This window comes from Cetorhinus maximus, unplaced genomic scaffold, assembly GCF_964194155.1.
Source record: "Cetorhinus maximus unplaced genomic scaffold, sCetMax3.hap1.1 HAP1_SCAFFOLD_425, whole genome shotgun sequence".
Lineage (NCBI taxonomy): Eukaryota > Metazoa > Chordata > Chondrichthyes > Lamniformes > Cetorhinidae > Cetorhinus > Cetorhinus maximus.
This window is the reverse complement of record NW_027596370.1, coordinates 131,439-152,278: the sequence shown is the minus strand read 5'-3', so window position 1 is coordinate 152,278 and position 20,840 is coordinate 131,439. Positions and strand designations below refer to the sequence as shown.

General features: G+C 42.5%; 1 protein-coding gene across 2 annotated transcripts in view; it reads left to right on the top strand.

Annotated features, from left to right (window-relative positions):
- The window catches only part of LOC144673661 (F-box/WD repeat-containing protein 11), a 165,317-nt gene that overhangs the window by 67,445 nt on the left and 77,032 nt on the right, over positions 1-20,840 (top strand). For both annotated transcript variants that reach the window (XM_078535387.1, XM_078535386.1), the window contains 2 exons: positions 6,705-6,767; positions 12,277-12,499. In XM_078535387.1, the coding sequence (XP_078391513.1) occupies positions 6,705-6,767; positions 12,277-12,499 (286 nt within the window). The remainder of the gene's footprint in view (positions 1-6,704; positions 6,768-12,276; positions 12,500-20,840) is intronic.

Genomic DNA, 20,840 nt, shown 5'->3' with positions numbered 1-20,840 from the left:
AGGGCAGGGCTCATCGATTAATTTTTTAGTTGACTGAAGTAAAAGGTTACAGTAAGATGATTATCGGAGGCTTGCAGCCCAGTGCTTGCAAATTCAACCATTGCAAAATCTGTTCCACAGACAACCTGTCTAACAGTCTACCTGCCTGTACTGTCCATCAGTCTCTCTCGCTCGCTCTTTTACTTCTCTCCACCTCCCACCCTCTTTCTTACTGACTCCCTCCCCCTCTCCCTCTCCCTTCCCACCAATTCCTCCTCTCGCTGCCTGTCTCCAACTGTTCTTTCCTGCTCATGCTTTCTTCCCCACTGCCTCCCCCATGGCCTCCCTTGCATATGTCGTGCTCCCTCCCTCTTTCTCCCTCACCCATTGCCTGCCTCGCATACTCCCTTCCCCCCTCCCCCCCCACCCCCATCCTGCAGCTCTATTGGGAAACCATTTGTGTTCAATGGTGTCATTTGAGCCGTTTTACAGTGGGATATCCCAGAGCAGTCACTGGCAAAAGGCAATTGTCATTTTGACAACCTTGATAGTAGCGAGTGTTGGCTAGCATCTCTGCTGTATAACTGAAATAGACTGGGATTTGAATTCTCCTGGAGTGTATACTGTGAGAACCATATCTTCTAAATCGAATCAACATAAAAATGCAGTGTACTTGTATCCATTTAAATAAAAACCTTGTTCCTCATGTTATCCTTCAGATATCTGTCTGCGGTTCACAATATACCAGATTTCAACTGTGATCATTGTGTTGCCTTTTTCAGCTGATATACTGAATATGTAGAAATTTCAAATCTTCATTTGGTGTTATCACTTAACGTGGAAATCTCTTTGCCTGTCTCTCCTCCTGCCCCCCAAACATTTCCATTCAATGGTTATCATGTGTGTCTCCCAGAGGAATGATATTTAGTAACTTTTTTTTTTAAAGAAGGTAGATTTATTTAACATAAAGTACAAAATTGGAAACTAAAAAGGCATTTGAGGTAGTGCCACTAACTTGCCAGAGGGAGCTGGAGGTTTGCTGACAGGCTATCTGATGGAGAGGGGACTGCTCACAGGTTTGATCTCCTCGCTCGATTCCCACATGTGAACACATGTGAACTTGTGACTCTGTAGGTTGCACGCTTGTATCTGAGTGGGAAAGCTGTGTGTTCAAGTCTCACTCCAGAGACTTAGGTAAAAAAGTCTAGCCTGACGCTTACTCGAGTGCAGTACTGAGAGAGTGCCGCAATGTCAGAGGTACCGCCTTTTGGATGATATGTTAAACCGAGGCCCCATCTGAACACCCAAGTTCCATGGCACTATTTTGTAGAAGAGCAGGGAAGTTCTATCCAGTGTGCTGCCAATATTTATCCCTCAATCAACATCATTAAACTATTATCTGGTCATTATTGCATTTTTACTGTGTGTGGGAGCTTGCTGTGCAAACATTGAGTACGATTTTTTTTAACACCTCCTGCAATTCAAAAATGCTTGACTGGTGGTAAAGTGCTTTGGGACATTCCAAGGTCATGGAAGGAGCTATAGAAATGCAAGTCTTTTTCCAATGGAACAAAACCTGGAAAACAGCCTATTTTTCAGTGGTTTATGATGAGGAGTGAAGAGCCCCATGCTTATATTTACCTTCCCTTGTTGTAAGATGCTGGGCCAATTTTAGCCCCAGCTGTTATTGGTTAAGTGTATGCTGACCAAGAATTGAACATTAGACCTTTTGGTCTGTATGGCTTAGTAATGCGCGCACACAGTGCTATTATCAATTTTCAAATCTCCTTTCTAAAATTTGAAAATTCCTGCTTCATGCAAATCAATAATTAATCTCTTAAGCACTTCAAATGCACATGGATTTCCTGTGACACAATCTAATTAGTTCATATTCTGGCTAGAAGGAATTAAGGTAATGTTTCCTGTGTACATGCTGTAACAGTACCCCAGTCTTGGTCCAGTCAGATGCCAGTTTTCAGCCAATTTGATTCACTCCATGTGATACCAAATGGCTGAAGGCACTGGATACTGCAAAGTCTATGGGCACTGACAATATTCCGGCAATAGTACTGAAGACTTGTGCGCCTGAACTTGCCGCGCCCCGAGCAAAGTTGTTCCAGTACACAACACTGGCATCTACCCAACAATGTGGAAAATTGCCCAGGTAAGTCCTGTGAACACAAAGCAGGACAAATCCAACCCGTCAATTACCGCCCCATCAGTAAAGTGATGGAAGGGGTCATCAACAGTGCTATCATCTGGCACTTGCTTAGCAATAACCTGCTCACTGATGCTCAGTTTGGGTTCTGCCAGGGTCACTCAACTTCTGACCTCATTACAGCCTTGGTTCAAACATGAGCAAGAGAACTGAACTCCAGAAGTGACATGAAACTAACTGCCTTTGACATCAAGGCAGCATTTGATCGAGTGTGGCATCAAGGAGCACTAGCAAAATTGGAGTATCAGGAAGAAAGCTCTCCACTGATTGGAGTTATATCTAGCACAAAGGAAAGTGGTTGTGGTTGTTGGAGGTCGGTCATCTCAGCTCCGGGATATTGCTGCAGGAGTTCCTCAGGGTAGTGTCCTCGGCCCAACCGCCTTCAGCTGCTTCATCAATGTGACCTCCCTTCCGTCATAAGGTCAGAAGTGGGGATGTTCGCTGATGATTGCACAATGTTCAGCACCATTCATGACTCCTCGGATACTGAAGCAGCAAGACCTGGACAATACCCAGGCTTGGGCTGACAAGTGGCAAGTAACATTTGTGTCACACAAGTGCTAAGCAATGACCATCTCCAACAAGAGAGAATCTGACCATCACCCCTTGATGTTCAATGACATTACCATCACTGATTCCCCCAGTATCAACATCCTGAGGGGTTACCATTGATCAGAAACTGAACTGGACTAGCCACATAAATACTGTGGCTACAAGAGCAGGTTAGAGGCTAGGAATCCTGTGGCGAGTAACTCACCACCTAACTCCCCAAAGCCTGTCCACCATCTTCAAGGCACAAATCAGGAGTGTGAAGGAATACTCCCTACTTGCCTGATGAGTGCAGCTCCAACAACACTCCAGAAGCTTGACACCATCAGGGCAAAGCAGCCTGCTTGATTGGCATCACATCCACAAAAATTCACTCCCTCCACCACTGACGCACAGTGGCAGCAGTATGTACCATCTACAAGGTGCACTGCAGGAATTCACCAAGGCTCCTTCGACAGCAACTCCCAAACCCACAACCGCTACCATCTAGAAGGACAAGGACAGCAGATAGATGGGAACACCCCTACCTGGAGGTTCCCCTCCAAGTCACCCACCATCCTGACTTGGAAATATATCACCGTTCCTTCACTGTCACTGAGTCAAAATTCTGGAACTCCCTCTCTAACAGCACTGTGGGTGTACCTACACCACATGGACTGCAGCGATTCAAGAAGGCAACTCACCACCACCTTTGCAAGGGTAATTACGGATGGGCAACAAATGCTGGCCTTGTCAGCGATGCCTGCATCCCATGAAAGGACAAAGGAGGTGCGTTTACCCCAGAACCACTGGGAGAACTGTGGGATTATCTGTTAATATTGTAAGTTTCTAGTGTTGAGTTTGCACAGGTGGTACTGTACCTGAGCAGTGACTCATGCTAAGCTGTTTCACTGCTTTGCTTTTCCTGGTGTCTTTAAAGTATCCTGAGAATGTGGGCGGAGGCTGCGCAGGACTAGGTGCTGTGTTACACAGCAGACCAGAGTTTAATCCTGAACGTGACAATACTGATATTTCAGCACCTGATGGAGAATATCTGTGCCTTTTAAAGACTGTGTAGTTATGATCAGGAATTAGCTCCATGCATAATCGCAGGCCCAAACCTACACCCGATGCAACCTTTGACTGATCATTACAGCTCTTATATTTTGGATTGAATTTTTTTGTGTTAAATAAGACATTAATAAGCTTGTGGAATGGGTATATGATTGGAAAATGACCTTTAGTATTATAATAGTGAGGCAGTGCTTTTTGGTAGGGAGAGTAAGGTTGGGGGCTCACTTAGCCCTTGGAAAGCCAGTGTCAAAATTGGGCGGAGGAGCTAAGGGATCGGAGGATACAGATGCTCAAATCATTATAATTAGTGGCTCCAGTTAATAAGGCCACAAAAAGGCAGGTTATGCCTATCAAGAAAGACTGAACAGGCTCTTTTCTCTAGAAAAGAGAAGACTGATTGAGATCTTTAAAACTAGAAAAGAGTTTGATAGGGTAGATGTCGAGAAGATGTTTCCACTTGTGGGGGAATACCAATAAATGCAATAGGGAATTCAGGACAAAGTACTTTACTCAGATGGGGTAAAATGTGGCACTGTCTACCACAGAGTATTTGAAGCAAATAGCACAGATGCATTGAAGGGGAAGTTAGATAAATTCTGGTGGGAGAAAGGATTAGAAAGATATGTTGATGAGGTTAGATGATGTAGAGTGGGAGTAGACTTGTATGGAGCACAGACTCTGGCATTGTCCTTTTGGGCTGAATAGCTTATTTCTGCACTGGAAATCCTATAATACCAGTGGCAAACGAGGCCATGTCTTTATTCCTACATAATGCTTGTACAGGCTGCGAGTATTGGACTGGGACTGTAGGATAAGTTCACAAATATATATCACATGCACTTGCATTGTGATTTCCTCCCTTAACATGACACCAGCATATTAAATGAATGTCAAGTCCTAGGATATCAGCTGTGGCTCAGTGGATTGCAACCTCACCTCTGAATCAGGGCTATGGGTTCAATTCCCACTCCAGAGGCTTGAGCAGAAAATCTAATTTAGACCTAGCACTGAGGGAGTGCTGCACTGTCAGAACTGCTGCCTTTAGGATGAGACATTAAACCGAGGCTCCATCTGCCCTCAGGTGAACTTAAAAGATCCTACAGCACCATTTCGAAGAACAAGAGAGTTCTCTCTGGTGTTCTGGCCAATATTTATTCCTTAGCCAATGTCACATATATTATCTACAGCAGACTCGGGCATGTTAATTGTATAACTATGGATAAGTATACAGGTGGAGAGCGTTGATGGGATGATTGCTTGAGCACATATAAAGAGACACTTATTGACACTGGAGGAGTAGAGTTAAGCTTGTAATGTATGCTTGTAATATTTCACCCTGTGAATAAACGTAAAACTGAGTAAAGATTGGCTTCTGGTCTCCTGCTTCACCAACTCACTGTTGGGAGGCATGCAATGGGGGAAAACTGCCAGTGATAAAAATATTTTGGGAACTATAGGCCCATTCACTTCAGAATGTGTTGTGCCGGAAATCTCATTAGCATTTACATGAATCAGTACTTCCGACACGTGCACACACAAATCTCCGTCACCTCAGCATGAATGACATGGCCACATGAGGGATGGGTTTTGTCAGGGTTGTACCTTGGTGCAGGGCTGTCAGTTAGTTGTGGTGAGTTCAGTTCTTGCATGAGCTGTTAAATTACTTTCTAGAAATCGAGCCTTTTGCAAAGAGATTGGAGGTGAGAAAGGAGTGTTCACCTGAAAGCTCTTTCAATCAATTGTTGAAGACACTCGCACTAATTCCCATAGCCACAAGTCAGGCTCTGAAAATGACCTGCACTTACTTATATAGTGCTTTTCACAATCACTGGGCATCTCAAAGTACTCTACAGCCAACAAAGTCCTTTCTAAAATGTAGTCAGTATTGCAATGTAGAAAATGCAGCAGCCAGTATGCACTCAGCAAACTCCCACATACAGCAACGTGATAATGAGTGGCTAATCTGTTTTTTGTGATATTGATCGAGGGGCTAATATTGTCAGGACACCAGGGATAGCTCCCCTGCTCTTTGAAAAAGTGCCATGGGATCCTTTGCGTGCACCTGAGCAGGCAGATGGGGCCTCAGTTAACGTCTCATCTGAAAGGCAGCATCTTTGACGGTGCACTGCTCCCTCAGTGCTGCACTGGAGTGTCAGCCTTGATTTTTGTGCTCAAGCCCTGAAGTGGGATTTGAACCTGGAACCTTGAGACTCCGAGGTCAATGTGCTATTAATTGAGCCATGGCTGACATGCTGGTTTGGAATTATTCTGTCAAACGCCTTGTGTGTATTGCTCTACTAAACTCCAGAATCCATTGAGAGGGGGCAGGGAAGAACCTTTGGAACATAGTCCGATAACCAGGATGATGTTTAAAATTGCAGTTTGCTAGCGCTCTGGTTCTAGAGGATGCTTGGAAACCACTTGTAATTTTGTAATTCTATTTTTCTCTCTCTCTCTCTCTCTCTCTCTCTCTCTCTGATTACTGTTATTACATGCTGAAAGCTATGCTAATAGTATAGTGCAGACACACTGATTGTATATTTGGTTGTCTCTTGGAGGAGGGGACCTTTTTACCCTAATCTCCCATTTGTGCTGTGGACAGTGACAGGCCACAGGTTTCTCCCCATTGAGTCAGTTTTCTAAAGCCTGTAATCTGGTGGATCTTTCCTGTCTCTTACTGCTCGGTAAGTCATTAACTTCCCATTAGCAAGCTTCACAACATACACTACCAGGACTCTGTTATTCAACACCTCCATCAGGCCTGTTAACATGGAATGAGGTTTGTACAGATAGGTTTGGATTCTGTATTGTCTGTATCTGTGGAATGCAAACGCCCCTGAAGCATTTAAACATGTTTCCCTGAGCAACTCCCTACTGTTTACACATTCTGCATCTTATATTGCAGAATACATCTGGTATGGAGGATCAGAATGAAGATGAGTCTCCCAAGAAGAATACAGTATGGCAGGTAAGAGTGTGCAGAAAACTGAGCACCATGGATGTGAGTAACATCAAGTAGACCAGGGACCTTGCTTTTTAATGAGCATTTTCATTGTGGCTGGCAGAAAATCAGCAGCGCTCCCCAACAGTGTCACCATCAAGCTCATTTAGAGGTGTCAGCTGTGGCTCAGTTCATAGCACCCTCGCCTTTGAATCAGAGGGTTGTGGGTTCATGTCCCACTCCCGGAAACCAAGAACTGTGATTGTACTCAAAAGAGTTGCAGTCTGTGACTGTTGATAACTCGAAAGAGTATCAAGCTCATTTAGCCTGATAAATGGTCATCAACCTAAAATGTTAACTCTGTTTCTCTTTCCACAGGTGCTGCTTGACCTGTTGAGTACTTCCAGCAATCTCCCTTTACTTTAGGCTCATTTAGTGTATGGTTTAAGAGCTGTCCAGCATTAAAATGTACTGGCTTAAGAATCATCAGCACTTTCCACTTGTATAGCACTGTAGGAAAAGTTGGATTCAAGGGTTCTGGCAATATGCTCTTAATTAATCTCAATTGCCCCCACTGCTGGGGCAGATCTGTGCCATGAGCACTTCACCGTAAGAGTTGCACAATTCCAGGTGTTTTTCCAGATAGGTTAGAATCTGTAATTGTATTCTTGGCTCTTGACTATTTTACACAGTCACCAGTACTGAAATGCTATTGGCATTCGCAAGCTGGGAGACATTCTGTCTTTCTAAACTTGGTCTGTAGTTGAAGCTGTGTAACAGTTGGGTGGGATTCTGGTGGCAGCAGCAGTATTGGGAGTAATATGATGTGGTAAATTAAGAACTGAGTACTGGATTAAGTACAATTTTACCAGCAGCATTTATATAGTGCCTCCAACACAATAAAACCATCCGAGAAGACTCCAGACAAAAATAACCTGGGCACAGTGAGAGAAGAGTTAATGTTGATAGTCGAATGCATGGTCAAAAAATGGGGGCTTGAGCAGGCTTTTGAGGGAGAAGAATTTAGGAATAGTATCGCACAGTATGAGGCCAAGGCAGCTGAAGGTAGAGCAGAGGCAGTGGGGGTTAAGGAAGCTAGGGGATAGGGTAAGACCATGGTCTTCGTGGGCCTTGCAGATGAAGGATGAGGATTCTGAAGTTGAAAGTGAAATGTGTCTAAGAAAGTAAAGCTGCAGGAAGGGGCTGTGTCTGCGCCAGTGTGTCTCATGGGTAACGAACAAGGCCAAAAGCCTGCTGGAAGAAATCTTAAAATATCACCAGGCTGCCCCTTCTCTCCCAGCACTAAGCCAAACCTATTGACAGGGAGAAAATCTGAGGATCTGATTGTATATGAAAAGAGTCCAGAGTCTTATTGAAGTAGAGGAAAGCCTGAGGCCTAGTACTATTGAGACCTGGTCCACAGCTTGGTTGGCTGCCTCCTAATCCAGGTAAGGACCAGGCATGTAGCTGGAGATCAAGGCCCAGAGCCAATAGCATATTGGCGGCAACACACTAAACAAGCCCACTACTGGAACTGAGATGCACTTTACCATGTTAGATTTTGTTAAGAGTACTTATATGCTGTAGCATGTGTTGAAAATGGACCTTCACAATAGCAACTGCAGAGGGAGTATAAAATATTCATTTTGGATTGAATATGTAGCTTTAAATGGAGTGATTCATTCCTAATTGAGTGAAGCTAACATTTTCGCTGCTTGGACTAATCACTAGTGCTGCCTGGAAGCATCCCCCTTTTGTTTGTGTTATGTATTCAGCATTTATGTCAGACATTTGGTCTCTGTTATTTAAGCACAGTTATGCTAGTAGGCTGAAGCACTGTAGCTTCAGTTCAATAATGTAAAGTGCTCAAACCATTGTGGGGTTTGATCATTTAAATGTTCCTTAGAAAATGGCTGCAAACTTAAGTGCCGTCATGTTGACAGCCGCCATGCTGTAGCAATTCAGCACTTAAAAACCTGGATTTGAATGAAAATTAACTCCATTCAAGAAGGCTTCATTCATATCTGCCAGTATGGAAATCTCAATAATATTTTTAATTAATGGTGGCATTTTTTTGCTCAAGGTAAGGAATGTTGATGAAAAAAGTGATTGCTGGAAATCTGAAATTAAGTCCTGGGGGTATCAAGAGGACTAGTACTATCTGAAGAGATTAATGGCTGGGTTAGATACAGTAAAACCCCCTCTACACTGTCCCACCAAACACTCCCAGGGCAGGTACAGTACCAATTAAATGCAGAGTAAAGCTCCCTCTGCACTCCAGTGTTTCATCAAACACACTCAGCCAATGCGACATCACTCAATTCAGTAAATAAGACCTGTGCTTCTCACTCATTGCCCTCTGTTACCTCTCCTGCTCCATTGTGCAGTTGGTGTGATGTGATAATGACCTGTGGCTTCTTTGACAGCAGCCTCCACCAAACTTCCCAATCTCTAGCACCTAGCCAGACAAGGCCAGCAAACACGTTGGAACATCAGCCCTTCCAAGTTGTGTACTGCGCTGACTTAGAAATAGATCACCATTTTTCCATCATCTCTAGATCAAAATCTAGGAACTCCCTGCGTAACAACTTTGTGGGAGCACCTTCAACACACATTAGAGGTTCCAAAGGAAGGCCCACTGCCATCTTCAAGAACAAGTATGAATTGGTAATAAATGTTGAGCTAATCAGGGATACCCACATCCTAAGAATGAACCTCTGTTCTCTTATTTTGTTATAGAAAATTAGCCAAGTTTTACATTGTTTGAGCTAAGGGCACCACTTCTTCCCACCTCTGTTTGCTCTTGTTTTCTTTGTACTTTAGCCTGACTTCCCCATTGGAACACCAACCACAGACCTGTCTGTCCCAAGCCTATGGTCGGTGCTGCTCTGCACTTGCTGCTAGATGTTGTTTGTGTGAGAGAGTGGGGACCTGGTGGTGCTAGAGCACATAATCTTCATTTGACGCTTACCCAGATGCTTACCATGTAGGTTCAGATTGAGATCTTAGCAGTGTTGGTGAAATGACAACCATGTTTTTTCATTATCTGCATGGAATTGCTGATTTACCCCATAGCTGTGGGGGAGGCAGAAGACACTTGAAGGTTCTGTTCTGTTCTGTTTAGAAATTTGCACATTCAATTGTTTGTGACCTTTTTGTGTCCCCTGCTTTTTACCTGCTCACTTCCCTGTAAACCTAGGAAGTAGGAGGTTTTCTTCTTAACTTTCTCTGTGCAGAAGGCGAGGGTTGGTGACGTTGGCATAGAATTCTTCCCATTTTAGGCCCCCCAGCCTCGACTGCATCAAACTTTAAGGGGAGGCGGTGGCGATGGTATTGTCACTGGACTAATACTCCAGATGCCCAGGGTAATGCTCTGGGGACCCAGGTTTGAATCCCACCGCAGCAGATGGTGAAATTTGAATTCAGTAAAAAAAATCTGGAATTAAAAATCTAATAATGACCATAAAACCATTGTTGATTATTGTAAAAACCCATCTGGTTCACTAATGCCCTTTAGGGAAGGAAATTTACCATCCTTACCTGGTCTGGCCTACATGTGACTCCAGACCCACAGCAACGTGGTTGACTCTTAAATACTCTCTGAAATGGCCTAGCAAGCCACTCAGTTCTCAAAGACAGTTAGGGATGGGCAATAGATGCTGGCCCAGCCAGTGACGCCCCACGTCCCATGAACGAATAAAAATAAACTCAGCCAAGCTCCATACAGATCTGCCTCAATGGTGTGTCTCCAACCCCAACCTCAGTAGAGCCCTATCTCCAGCCATAATTATACCACTGAGACCACTGCAACTAAACCTACTGGTTTTCTGGTCAGTCCTTCATTATCTGTAACTGGTTAAATGAGTAAGTCTGTGTTCATTGCTCAAGATGATACACTCTGCAGGTTGGCCCTCTCTTGATAACTCTGACAATACTGATTGCAGGTTGGAGGAACCTCTATGAAAAGGTATAGAATGGGGTTCCATGCAGCTCCTGGAAGATAAACTCATAACATGAGCAATCTGGTTGACCATTTTGTTCAGAGTTTGAACATGGACAGGCAGCACCAAGGGTTATAAGATAAATGAGGGACTTGGTGAGGGCATCATGGGAACAGAAGTAGATTGTTCAGTCCTTTGAGCCTTTCCAGCATTCATGGCCGATCTGTACCGGAATTCTCTCTACCTCATTTCTCCAAATCCCTTAACTTTTTTACCTATCAAAAATTTATCTATCTCAATCTTGGGAGCTCAGATTGGCCCAGCGTCAGCAGCCTTTTGAGGGGGGGCGGAGAAGGGTTCCAGATTTCCATTACCCTTTGTGAAAAGTGCTTTTTGATTTCACTCCTCAATAGCCTGGCTCTATTTTGAGATAATGCCCCCCCTGTTCTTGATACCTCCATCAGTGGAAATATTTTATCTGTATCTACTTGAATCTTTTTATCTTTATGAAGGTGAAGTAGATCATCTCACGACTTTCTAAGCTTTCACTGCCACCAACCCATGTAAATCCACACTGCTACTGTCTCATGTCGAACTGTTCATTGTGGAGGAACACTCACTGTTATTTCTTTCAATGATCTTGGTTTTCTCCCCCCGCCCCCGGCCTGGTTCCATGAGTATGAGAAGTCCTCCATGTATGAGTGTGCTGTGTCGGCAGGTTACTAGACCAGAGTTGACTTTGACCCTGTCCTCACTCAATGTCCACACATGCACATTTACTGCAGGGGGCAGCTGGGTAGCACTATTGGTTCTAAATGACCAGCCCCATTCCAGACGCGTGAGTGTGTTGGGATATTCTGGTCGCGGAGCATGTCTTCCTTTCTCTAATTCAGAAATGGATGAGATAATTATGGTGCCCTGACTGAGATTAGCTAACTCAGTGATTCTGAAATTTCAATCTCATTTTCTGTGCTGAGCTGTCCTGCCTCTCCTGCTGCTTGACCTAGTTTCCCAGTATAACACTATGGAGAGATATACATGACCAGATCAATACCATGTCGGTCTCCTTGCCTCACTTAGGATGATCTCTTTGATGATCTGCTGCTGTCATGATTTTTTTTTAAGTTAACACCTATAAGGCACCAAATATAAATGTAGGTAGGATTTAATTTTTTTGCTTAAAGCTTATGTAGGCCAAGATAGCAGAGCTGACTTAAAAACAATTTAAGCTTTGGATATATTGCACCTATTTAATTTGTGCTGCCTCTTGTGATGTGCATGCTTTCTGTCAAGTAAATGTTTTGCAAAAAAAATTGCTGATTTATTGAGCTCAGCAGTCCTTGAGATGTCTAGAATATTTCCTAAAAGCCTGTGTGCTTTGATCTGAATGCTGCTTTCTTGCTCCTTTTCTCTCTCTCTCTCTCTCTCTCTCTCTCCCCCCCACCCCCACCCTTCCCAGCTTAGTGCAGAAAGTCTGCTGCAGTCTTTAAACTGTTTAGCATTGAAGCATCTGTATTGATTTGGTCTGGAACTTGAATTTAAGTGTCCATAATGTTTTTGTTTCTTTTATTTCCTTTTCTGATTAATGAACCCAGATCACTAATGGACCCCCTTCTATGATCGTCTCCAGAAAGCGACCTTCAGGAAATTACGAGAAAGAGAAGGATTTGTGTATTAAATATTTTGACCAGTGGTCTGAATCTGACCAGGTGGAATTTGTGGAGCACCTAATCTCCCGGATGTGCCATTACCAGCATGGACATATTAACTCCTATCTGAAGCCCATGTTGCAGCGAGACTTCATCACTGCTTTACCAGGTAGGGGGCGATAGCATTTGTGAATGTGAATGGTGTGAGAGCTTCCCTGGGTGTGGTCTTATTGGTAGACTTTTTAAATTAGAGAAAACAAGATGAAGGACAAAAACCCAGTGTGTGTAATGTATAAGCAAAGTTGCAAAGCGTACACTAGGAAGGCCTGGTTAAGTTAGTGATCTCAGGATGAAGTTTGGGTTTTACAAGGGAGAGGCTCATAGGAGGAAGGGCTGACTGAAGGAGGTAAGTAGGTTAATCATTTTGAGAACCTGGGAATGAATGAATTTGAGAAATTGTGTAATCAGCGTTTGGAGGAAATGACAGGAAGAACAGAACGGCAATGCATGGCAAAAGCAGGAAGTGGGAAGGGGACTGTGGGAAGAATAACTTCAAGGATGAATATTACCTGGTTACTTACAAGCATTCAGATGTGTTTGCTGCTGGCACTGGAATGACACAATGGTAATGTACAGTTAATTCTAGTCTGTCACATTGATAAATTGATCTTGGATGCTTTTAAAAGTATGTGTGGGCCTCATTTTAAAAAAAAAGCAAATGGCATATCCCCTGAAACATCTGTTATAAGATTGTGGTGGACATAAGCTCGCTGGCACCATCTCTGTTAATCCTTTTTGTAATGGCTTATGATGACTACCATTTTTATACCATTGAATTGGCAGCTATAGGATGAGGTGAATGAAGCTGTGGTTAGGTGAAGCTACACCTTGGTTTGAAAAGCCTGAAGATTGTAAGGAGAGAATATTTTGTATTTCATAATATTTAAACAGTAGTGCAGACACGTCATTCAGCCCATCATGCCTGTGCTGGTGCTAGCCCTTCAATTGCAGCTGCCTACTTTAACACCATTTCACTGCTCTTTGCTGTATCTTTTTTTCTATTCCTTTTCAAATACCTACCGTTTGAATTTTATTATAGTCTTTACCTCTAACCACTTGTAGTAAAGCTTCTAGGAATCCCCTATGAAAGAATTCTTCCTTCTCCCATTCTGTTTTAATAATGGTGCTTAAGGATATTTACAGGTAATTAGTGGTTTAAGATCAGTTTTTAATGTACCTTGTAATGCTCAACCTTGTAGTAATACCCCTCAAATTATGAGCCTGATTTGGTCTTTGCACTGCATTATTGAGTTGTCTTCCTCCATTATTGTGTTGTCTGAGGAAGATGTCTGCTCTCTGAACAGAGCTTTGTGGCATCTGATAGTTCCGGAATCATTACAAAAATACCAAGCAGTTTGTATTTTTGATTGAGAAACTTTTCTCCAAGTGGTTGTGCTACTAAATCCGGCAGGCTGGCAACAGACCTGCAGGCCCACTAATCTAAGCAATGATAGCATCTGTATAATAAGTGGCTTAAAGGGTTTTTTACATTACTTTCTTTTTTAAAGCTCATCAAAGTGAGTACTATCATTGCAAAGCAAGACTTTTTCCCATTCCAGATCCATTGTCAGCCCCAAGCAGTGCCAGGTCAGGTACAGTACAGGTTAAAATTTCCCAAGCACCGACCACTGTGTGATATCTCACACCTATTGTCTGTGGGCCTGTTGGGATCAGGGAGAGGTTTTCGCCCTATGTTCATGCCTATGAGAAACTGGACTGTATCTGCGCAAACTCATTTCACATGCAGCTAACAGGTAAGCAGATGTTCCTCCCATCAGCCTGGGTTTGAATTGGCTCCAGTTTCCAGAGATGAAATGCTGCTGACTAAGCCAGCCATAGCACCACCCAGTTCCTCAGGGTTTACTTTTAACTGACTGTGGGTGTGGTTCTGATGACATGGCTGACATCAGTGCAAGATCAGTGTCATTAGATAGTCTCTCAATTCCTGAAAGTTGGATTATTTTTCTGATAAAACACTCTCCAGTATCCTGTTGTGGCTGTTGTATATTTATTTAACAGTTGTGTTGTCACAGGTTATTTATAGTATTAGTTTCAACATGAATTCCACTTTGTCTAAAATTCCTTAATGCTATACGATGTGCCTCAAATGGTTCTCATAATTTAGCCCCTCAAATTGCTTCCAGTACCTGCAGTAACCACCTGTCCTTAACTGGTCTTACACAGTTCACAATGCTCCCTCCAGTCACAATTCTGCTTTTTAATAACAATAGTTAACACTACTGTGGGATGTTTCTACACTATCCATTGTGTGTAAATTTCATACCCCTGTTAAAGTCCCAGTGACAACTGACTGGAACTGTGGACATGATGACCAGAGAGCTTGTGCAGTGGTGGATGCGTTTTGCCAAATAACCAGGAGATGGCAGCATTAGCTGAGAGTTCCCACAGAACCAGCTTTTGAAACTCCTATTCATCTCATGCCATGGAAACTGTAATGATATGGCAGGGCTTGAGCTTAAACTGGTATGCAAGATGGAACCTCCAAAACCCTCCAGTTTAATATTCTCCGCAACACATGGGATTCCTGTACTGCAAGGAGTTCTGTCGAAATATCTTGGTTCAGAGTGTAGCGTGAGGCTGGTTAGTGCTTTGACTGGACAGGGCTGGAATAACAGATGGAAGCCACATTTGAGCCGATAGTAGCACACCCACATCTGGATTCAACTGGCTTCTTTATCCCTTCCCCACCTATATGAAAACAAATTAAATCTTTCATAAAAGTGCTCTCAGCTCAGGCAGTCAGCCTCTAGAGGGTGCTGTTTACAGCATTGAAAAGGATCAAGTCCCTGATTTTAATGAGAAAAGTTGCATTTTATGAGATGAATTTCTTTGCTTGTATCTTTTTCCTCACCTCTCCTCTCCTTCCCCAAATATAAATACATTTTAATCACCGAGGTTCTTTGCTGGTCAGTGGCATAGAGCTGATTGAGTGCGTGAGGATGCCTTCAGTTTTCTCACCTTGCAAAGGTGACTTGAGGATTTAGTGTTTATCACCACATGATACCAGGCTGCTCCTCATTAACCTCATGTCAGCCAGGCATGTTCTATTATGGGTGAGAAGTTAGCCCTGTGGGCATGGGGACAGAGTACCCAGTACAAAGCAAGGTGCAGTGCAGCCTGCTTATGTTCCCAAATGGCGGCGCACGCACACCTAGCAGTGATTTGTGTTTGGGCTTGTGGAACATTTATTTCAATGTGTTGGAGCATTAACATTAAACAAATATTCTCGAAGGAAAACGGGTGACCAGCCAGAATAAGCATCCACATTTGAAATATTTTGTATCAATGGAAACGTTTCTGATGTTGAATATTAAGAGTGGGACTAGAGAAACATTTAGAACCATAGAACATTTCTTAAATTGCTACATTTCCTGTGTATAGAAAGTGAAATATTACTAACTGTTTTCTTGGGTAGGGGAAAGACATGCTGCTGCTGTGTCCACAGGGCTTTTCTTCAGCCTGCACATTTTTGTTTCTTAAAAAAAGAACTTTCTATTGCACCAATCAAAAATTGGGAAGTTAAGAATGAGCAAGGAAGCTGAAGGGAGTGTTTTTAACCCCCAGTTAGCTGAGGGACAGTTATTGAAGTGGACACCATAAAATGGGTCGGTTATGACAGTGTAGTGATAATGCGCTGGTAATTCAGAGGCCTGGGCTAATAATCCAAAGAACATCAATTCAGATCCCTCTGTGGTATACTGAGAACCTCAATTAAGCTATTAAAAATATAAATAAATCTGGAAATAAAAAGTTGATATCAGTAAAAGTGACACTGAAGCTCTGGATTATCATGAAAACCCCACTGGTTCAAAAACTGTCCTTTAGCGAAGGAAACCTTCCTTTCTTTTCCAGGTCTGGCCTATACGTGACTCTCATTACACACCAATGTAGTTGATTCTTAGCTGCCCTATGAAGTGTCATAGCAAGTCAAATTTAGAACTAGAGACAGCAATAGATGTTATCCTTGCCTGTGATGCCCACATCCTGAGAGTAAGTGAATGGGGAAAAAAGAGGCCATTAGATGCATTTCCTGAAAGGAGAGAAATGGGATTAATCTGTTGAAAGAAAGGGAACATTTATGTCTAATTGCATTTTCCTGTTCTTAGAAATGTTTTTATTACATGCAAACTTTCCATCTAGATCAAGCTCAGGATTTTTTTGTAAAGCTTTATTCAAAGTACTTTCAATAGCTGCATGAGATTTTAAGAAATATGTGTGACAGTAGATGACTCTTGTAGTGAGTTGCTTTGCTTAGGGGATGTTGCATCATACAGAGGCCAGACTGGAGTGACAACTATCTGCTTGCATTTTTTCTGAAATGAAAACATTTTGGATTCAAGCGGGCATAGCTTAATCTGAAGCTGCCGCATAATTGGCATCAACTAGGATCGGGCAAAATTCGAGGAGCTTTATTCTGTGGGCACTATATCTAGGTTGAGAGTGCATCAGATCAACACCCGAAATAGAAAATTGTTCCACTTTCTGCTGTGACATTTCTCTGCTTCTGGCCGTACACGACTGTTTAATTTTCCTGACCCACGTAGCTAGGCATTTTACAGTGAGTACTGCAGTATTGAGGATTCTCAGCCCCATTTCTTTCTGCTGACTGTGGCTTGAGTGCATCAAAGAATGCAGTGCCAGGATGAAACAATGCTTCCGCTGCAGTCCACCAGTTAATATGAGCAGCATCAGGCAAAGATACCTAAGCTGCAGTCCCATGGCTCTGACATTAGTCCTCAAAACCCAGGCCTTGGTCTTATTTCTTAGTTTGTCCTGTTCTTGAATTTTATGGACTTTGGGTTTTGGAAAGGACTGACTCTAGTGATAATTCATTGTTTGGATTTAGAAATTGTACACCATAAAATGCTCGCAGGTGGGTGTAAAAGACCCCATGGCTCTATTTCAAAGAAGAGAAAGGGGGATTTCCCTGGTGTCCTGCCCAATATTTATCCCTTAATCAACATCACCAAAAAAATTAGATTATCTGGCCTTTATCATATTGCTATTTCTGGGAGCTTGCTGTGCATAAATTAACTGCTGCATTTCCAAAATTGCAACAAGAGGCTACGCTTCAAAAGCACTTCATTGGCTGTAAAGCGCTTTGACATGACCGGTGGTCATGAAAGGCAGTACATAAATGCAGGTCTTTTTTTTCTGCTGGTGTCGGCAGCTTGAGACATCTGCTGTTAATGGAAACAAGAATTTAAACTTTATATGCTGTCCTTGGGAGGATACCCATTCTTGTGGTCCATGGCAACAAAGCTTTAGGGATGCCTTGTTTAAGGCAGTGGAATGTAAGTGAAGGGCTTTACATAACTTTTTAAAAAAGCATCCCGATACCTCAGTATGGTCAAAATAACATGGTTTCTGTTGGTATGTTTGTTCGCTTTGCTGCAGTACATCTGTTATCAGTAAGAGATTTGCTTTAATAGTTGGTTCCCATAATGTGGTACAGCTTATGCTATGACCTATGCAGGATTTAAAAGAAACCTTCAGTGGGTTACTGCAGATAGTGACTTACCTGCAGGTCACTAAATCATTTCCAAGGCAAGTACATCATTCCTTAGATATTGAGACTAAAACAGCAGCTACCTCTTTAGAACCTGAGGGTGTAGGCCATTAGGTCCTGGGGATCTGTCAGCTTTTAGTCCTTTAAGTTTCTCTAGTACTTTCTCTGGTAGTAATTACCTTACGTTCCTCACTCTTAGTAGCCCCTTGGTTACCACCTTTATTTGATACCTAGCTTGCTTCCTTCAGTGTGAAAACAGGCGCAAAATAATTTGTTCAATCTCTCTGCCAATAACCTTTCCTGTCTCCGCCTCTAAGGGACCATCATTTACTTCAGCTACTCTCCTTTTTATATACTTGTAAAAGCTTTTACAATCTACTTTTATGTTCCTGGCTAGTATACTGTCTTTTCCCTTTTTTACCAACCTTTTGGCCATCTTTTACTGGTTTCCAAAACTCTCTCAATCCTCAGGCTGATGACTATTCTTTGCAATATTATAAATAAGCCTCTTTTAAGACAGTACAACCCTGAATTGCCTGGTAAGCCATGGATGAATCTTTCCTGTGGCTTTGTTTTTGAGTGGAATGTATTCTTGTTGAACATTTTGACTTTTTTTTACTGTACATTTTTTAGTCTATTTACCCAATCCACCGTAGCCAGCTTTCTCCCCATACCTTTGCAATTGACTTTGTTTAAGTTTAGGATTCTTGTTTGGGACTGGAATACATCACTCTTAATCTTAATCTGGAATTTAAGTGAAATTTTGATCACTTTTTCCCAGAGTATTGTTTACTATGAGATTACTAATTAAATCTGCTTCATTGCACAAAACTAGATCGAAAATATCTTGCCCCTAGTTTCAATGTGTTGTTCTAGAAAGCTGTCACCAAAGCATTCTACAAACTCATCTTCTACGCCACCTTTGCCAATTTTATTTGTCCAGTCTATATGAAGGTTATATGATTATTGCAATACATTTGTTTCAAACTCCAATTATTTCTTGCTAATGCTCTGTCCAATGGTATAACTACTTTTAGGGGCCCTATAAACTACTCCCATCAATGTTTTTGAATTCCTGCCCTCGGTATGTGATGCCTCCTGTTGTTAAATACCAGTGACCTGTCCAGGCCCCACACAAGGAGTGACCATTTGGGTGAGGTGCTGCATGGTGACCTGTACTGCAATAAGAGGCAATAACTTCAGGATTGGAGGGCCATCTCATGGTCAGTTTGGACATGAGTCGAAGCCTGATTTAAGGCATTGTTTAAGTGAGTGAATAAAGGTGCAGTAATGGAGTCAGCCTTGTTTGAAATTCAATTTCTACAGCCAGTAGATGGAGTTATTGTGGTGTGATAGGGTATTGTAACCTATGTAAAGAGAAGTTCTAAATGAGTGACACTTCCTTGGGGAGTTTCGGCCAATTTCTCCAGTCCCTGGTTGAGTCACTGGCCAATTATATTTATCCTTCAAACATACCTTCTGCTTGATTGACCAATGATCCACGACCCTGAACAACAGCCAAAATGAAGACGCCGTTGAAGATTTTTTGACTCAAATGTTTCTAAATGGGTTCCCACTGTACTTCCAGAAGTAACCTGGGGAGTTTCTGATATTTTAAATAGCCACAAACCTTTCTGACACTTCCAAAACATGGGGGGATGGGGCCACTTGGGTCAGGAGCTAAGTAAACTCAACAGTTAGATTGTAATTCACTTGCATGTCTGCATTGTCCCTTTTATATAAAGAAAAATGTGCAGAAATGGTCCTTCAGCTGGAGAGTGTTTAAGTTTAAAGTTTATTTCTCTTAATTTAATAGTATAATAATAAACAAAACAGGGCATCTCCGTCCCATATAATGCAATAGGGGATTTTATAAGTTAGGAGAACAGATGAGCACTTATGTAGATGTGGTTCCAGGATTATATATATTTGCCTCCCTGGTGCCAGGGAGAATATCACTGAGTGGCTGCACAGGTTGAGGTGGTGGTGAAAAGTCAGATGTCGTGGCCCATATTGGTGCCAGTGGCATAGGTGGAAGGAGAAATGTGGTCCCACAGGTAGATTTTAGGGAGCTAGGAAAGCGACCAGCAAGTAGGACATCACTGGTAGTTACGTCTGGGACCACACATTGAGTATACAAATCAGAGATTAGAACATGTGAATACCTGGCTGGAAAGGTGGGTCATTGGGACCAGTTCTAGGGGAAGTGGGACCTGTACAGGCTGAATGAATTGCATTTTAACAGAGCCAGTACCGATGCCCTTGTTACTGCTGTTGGGGAGATTTAAACTAACTAGGCTGAGGGTTGGGAACCAGGATGTAGCATTGGAAAGGAGAAACAAGGTACATGGAGGATTGAGGAAGACATTAGAAATAAAGTATTATGGGATCAGACTGAGGGAATGCAGTAAGGTCTAAATTAGTTTTACAGTGCATGTTTGTACATGCTGCAAGTATGATTAATAAGGTCGGTGAGCTGCAAACACACCACATGGGAATATGATGTCATGGTGATATCCTGGAGGAGGCCAGGGCAGAATCTGTTTGAATAGAACTAAACGGTAGAGATGCAATTACACTATGGGGTGTGTGCAAAAGCCACCAAATAGTGGAAAGGATAGAGAGGAGAAAATTTGCAGGGAAACTAGGTACAAAAACTATAAAGCAGTGATAATAGAGGGCTTTAATATACAGTTGGATAGTGAGATCGAGGGAATATTTTTAGGAGAATTTTTTTGGTATGTTTTTGGTGCAAAGTGGCATTGCTGACTCTGGTTCTGGAAAGTGAGGTGGTTCAACCATTAGGAGCACTTAGGGAACAGTGATCATAGTATTGTAACTCCTAGGTTAGCTATAGAAAAGGATAAAGAGTAGCAATTGACTGGAGGAGGGCCAATTTCAGTGGTGTGGGAATGGATCC